This window comes from Anoplophora glabripennis, unplaced genomic scaffold (genome assembly GCF_000390285.2).
Source record: "Anoplophora glabripennis isolate ALB-LARVAE unplaced genomic scaffold, Agla_2.0 scaffold86, whole genome shotgun sequence".
In the NCBI taxonomy this organism is placed as follows: Eukaryota; Metazoa; Arthropoda; class Insecta; order Coleoptera; family Cerambycidae; genus Anoplophora; species Anoplophora glabripennis.
Window position 1 is genome coordinate 309041 of NW_019416242.1, and position 4280 is coordinate 313320.

General features: G+C 31.7%; 1 protein-coding gene across 1 annotated transcript; it reads right to left on the reverse strand.

The window, feature by feature from the left end:
- Positions 1 to 437: 437 nt before the first annotated feature.
- LOC108910299 (galactosylgalactosylxylosylprotein 3-beta-glucuronosyltransferase I) lies at positions 438 to 3393 on the reverse strand. Its single transcript, XM_018714863.1, has 5 exons — positions 3161 to 3393; positions 2755 to 3104; positions 2445 to 2591; positions 2306 to 2393; positions 438 to 2250 (listed from the first exon to the last, which is right to left on the reverse strand). The coding sequence occupies exons 1-5, from the start codon at positions 3270 to 3272 to the stop codon at positions 1973 to 1975; spliced, it is 975 nt and encodes a 324-aa protein (XP_018570379.1). The 5' UTR covers positions 3273 to 3393; the 3' UTR covers positions 438 to 1972.
- Positions 3394 to 4280: the final 887 nt, after the last annotated feature.

Genomic DNA, 4280 nt, shown 5'->3' on the forward strand with positions numbered 1-4280 from the left:
AATTAGGTAATACAAGCCTACATAGTTGCTTGTATACAGGGTGATTCACAACTTATCTAAAAAAATTAGAAATAGATGTGTCATGAAAAATATTTGTAAAATCCTTAGTTTTCGAGAAAAAAATTATGGAACAATTTATCCACGCTATGCCCCCTCTCTCCACATTGCCCCAGGCGATTTCGAATACTGAAATCTTATTTTAGTATTAACGTCTTTGCGATAGTGTTTACATTAGTTTTCAAGTGTCAAAAATGGCTTATGTGAAGCATTAGTTCATAGAAACTGGGTAAGACGGGCCCAAATGTGTTTACACATCAGAGGACAAAATTTTGAACAGTTGTTAACATCAGGTATGTTAAATTATTTTATTTATTAAAACCACATTATTAATTAATAGTGTAATAGGTGTTATATTTTGCCGTTTTTGATTTTTTTTTTACAAAATTGTATTTGTAAGTCCCCTCTATATTTAAAAGTTTTTTGGATGTTCTGAATCACTCTGTATTTTACGGCTGTATTAGGTAGATGGTAGATACTCATAACTCATAAAATATCAGTGCATAGATTGTGTCGAAATTGTTTCTTCTCGAATTTTGAGCATTTGTGAACTTTTCCAAACATTTATCGTCTATTAAAATGTGAAACAAAAACAAATTTTATATAAATATTAAACAGTTTATAACTTGACTTTAGAAGTTTAACAAAAAGTAAAATGTACGAGAATAACGATGTTATTTAAACAGTTGTCTTTTTATTTGCTCTAAATTGTTAACACTGTCCGTTTAAAAAAAATTAAAGTAAACTATTGACAATTAAAATATTGATTTAAAAGGAATTATTGAAAAAGCAGAGAAAATTGGTCGTTTTCAATATTTGATAGTCATTTTCAAATCCAATCCTACAACATCCTGTATAACGACAAAATTTTAATTACAAATAACACAATATTCGGCACGCAGTCTTGCCTGAACGTAGAAAGCATTACGACAAATAAAAAGTTTATATGGAATACAAATTTTACATAAAAAAATGTTAAGCATATTAATTTGAAAGATCACAGACTATCCAATATGTCATAGGAATGATAATTTTTAAAGTTAGATATGTGTGTGACCTATTATTTTTTATAATGTAATAATCGACATCATCAATACATATTTAATTACGAACAAAGGGGTGTATGTCATTTTTGCAAATATAAACATGGTAAAAAAATTTGACCAGTAATTAACCAGACACAGCTGTGACCTGCTAGAATACGCTTTCGTTAATAGCGCCATCTGTTAACGAGAAGCACAACTAAAATTTCACAATACTGCCGTTCTTAAATATGTAGTTTTCTATAATGACATGTTCCTAGTCTAAAATGTCAGAAGCTGATAACAATGGAGTACAATTCAATTTTTACAATCAAATAAATGTTTATAAAGGAAATTCTTTGCACAGCTCGCACCGACTTTCGTCGAGTGACAAGTACACTTAATTTTTTTTCTTGCAAACACCCCGCTGCAATCAACATAGGCTTGAATAAAACTGTATCAATTTTACAGTATTAGATTCTATTTTTTTATTACTTTAATCGTGCAAATATCATTTCGCGCATACTTTTATTTTCGATTTATCTGATTAAAGTTAAGCCTGATAAAAAATGTTTGTCTCGCATGTGACTTTATTGCTATCTATATACAAATAAACTAATTTCAACAATTCTATACTAATGAGCAAATTACATTATATAAAGTTACCGTCATACTACTGATCCCTTAGCTCTAGAATCTTTAGGCGAATTTAACGTAAAAAAAATAATACGAAATGGAACTTGAATAATTTCTTTTTTTGTGTCATTATTATTACTTTACCGGTTTTCCTTCTAAATTCCAGTCAATTAATTTTTGTTCACGATTTGTTTTTCTCCTCACGTAATAAAGATTTTATATTTAACAACCGACTAAAAGAAAATTTCTCCTACCTCTTACACTTCTAAACCGGGCACAACACCGTTCACCGAGGGTTTTTCAGTCCTGGTATGCCAGACGTACACTTTGGTGCAATTGTCCGCCAGCGGTTCTAATTCCTCTTTGGTGGTAAAGTAACTGAGGAACTCGCTTTCCTGCAGTCCCTTCTCCATCTTGTAAGAAAACTGCGCCTCGGGTTTAGACAGGATGAGGTCCACGTTTATGGCGAATCCTGCCATATCGATGGCAAACGGACGATCCGGTTTCCAGCCGCTCTTATAACCCGTTACCTTGCCTGAAAATATAATAACATACATCATTGTTAAAATCACGTAATAATGAATACAGACCAGTTTTCTGGTCAATGATAGGGGTTTCGGCATTCAAACCTCCCACTAGTCCAACGGGCCAAACTCCTACTTTCTTCACCTTAGCGATCTAAAAGATAAGCCTGTTACATTTTCTATAACGTTTTAGTGACTCTCCTACCTCTTCGAAGAGTTTGATACTGTAAGTATTATCGTCGTCCATAAAGAAAACGATCCCTTTGCCTCTATTTACCTTAAGATTTTCACGTAACCACTTGAGAGCCATATTTCTCTGTTCCACGCCTCGATGACGTTTCCATCGTGGATCCTCAACAAATAATGTTTATAACAATGTTAAATTATGATGTCATGTTTAAAATTTATTTAGCTATGACAGAATAATGAACCTTGACCTGCACCATTATTACTTAGGTAATATTTTATTTAAAGAACTTGGTTACCTTGTGAAAATATAAGATTATTTTATTTACCTTGTCTTTTAGTTGCTCGAATGGAGGTGTCTTAGCATTTAAATGTGTGACCATCAATTTTGAATTGAGAATTAAATTACGAACTAGATCTGTCTTTGTTTCTGAATCCTCAATCACTATCCAATGCACATTTGGGACAAGCATTAACGTCTGCGATATTCTAGTAAGCTCGGCTTTCTGAACAAGTCGCCAATATGTCGGAGTAATTGCATATATTGTTGGAAGATTGATGTTCTCGTTATTATTGCTATTTTCTAAATGTTCCAGTAATAAGACTTGTTGTTGAGATAAATGTAGCGTTTCTTTATGTAGCTCTAAAGCTTCTTTTATAGACTGCAACCTATCCACGCCTAGAGTTGAACCCAACATTTAGAATATTTTATAATATATAAGTACTTATGCATACCTGTTTCTATCATAGATAGTTTCCAAATAACGAATAATATGAACAATATCACGAAACAAACACCATATCTTTTCAATCTCATACTCTTGTCAAATTTTCCTGGTAGATCCATAGAAATCTTACACAATTGATCCTTAAACACTTCAATTTCTTATTATAAGATTAGTTAATTTAATTGAAAATGTTCATTGCACTATAATAATGTCTATAATTGATCTCACATAGCATAGCCTCTAAATATTTCATAAAAGTAAAAAAAATGACACTTCAAGTTACAAGCTGAGTTCCTTTCGAGGGTCACTTAATTAAATCTTAAATTATATATATTTTTTTATTAAGCGCATTGAAGTACTTCTAAGTTATTGGATTTTATCAGTTAACCAGACTAACGAAAAGATTCAGCACATTATTTTATATGGAATTATCGTCGACGTAATTTTCTGAATGCAGCAGTTCAATCGTAAAATACCTGACCTGACCTGATCAGGACCTGATCAGGGCCTGAGAACTTATACTTGAAAAAATGGGGAAACTCTGGGAACCACGTGGCTTGAGATGGATATACAAGTTGGGGAAAGAGTCTATAGATGTCGCCACAAAGATTTTGTAGAATAAATTTTGACAATTGCAATTATGAATCATTTCATGTCATTCTTGTTCATGTTTATTGTTTATTGTTGGTTAGGTTTGGCGAGTGTTGATGTGTGTTTTATTTGTGTTTTTAGTGTGTTTTATTAGATATTTCATTCACATTTATTTATATAACATAATAATGTCTGATCATCATATAATCACATTTTTTTATTAATAATAAAATGTTTTTTTGTTTTTTTTTTTTAATAAAAAATGTGATCAGGGGCTTGATTTTTGAAAACAGGAGAATTAGTTCATTAGAGAAAATTACGTCATTTTCTCTTGACACACAGATAATGTGATTTTTGAAATTTTCTTCTGGAATATTTTCTCTAGATATCAAGAGAAATAATTCCACAGGGTTTTGTCGGGGGAATTGGCGTTTTCTCTGAATAGTTTGAATCCAAATGTCATCTCATGCTCATGCGCGAAAAGTCACTTCATTCATTCGCTGTTCGAAGGTGCGTAATCATTTGAAATTTGAAAT

What these genes read in the sequence shown, in the direction of transcription:
- LOC108910299 (XM_018714863.1), bottom strand. Translation starts at nt 3,272, where the DNA reads ATGGATCTACCAGGAAAATTTGACAAGAGTATGAGATTGAAAAGATAT. An exon ending in GTATCAAACTCTTCGAAGAG is followed by an intron (nt 2,394 to 2,444) that starts GTAGGAGAGTCA and finishes CTTATCTTTTAG; the next exon opens with ATCGCTAAGGTGAAGAAAGT. An exon ending in TATCATTGACCAGAAAACTG is followed by an intron (nt 2,251 to 2,305) that starts GTCTGTATTCAT and finishes TTATATTTTCAG; the next exon opens with GCAAGGTAACGGGTTATAAG.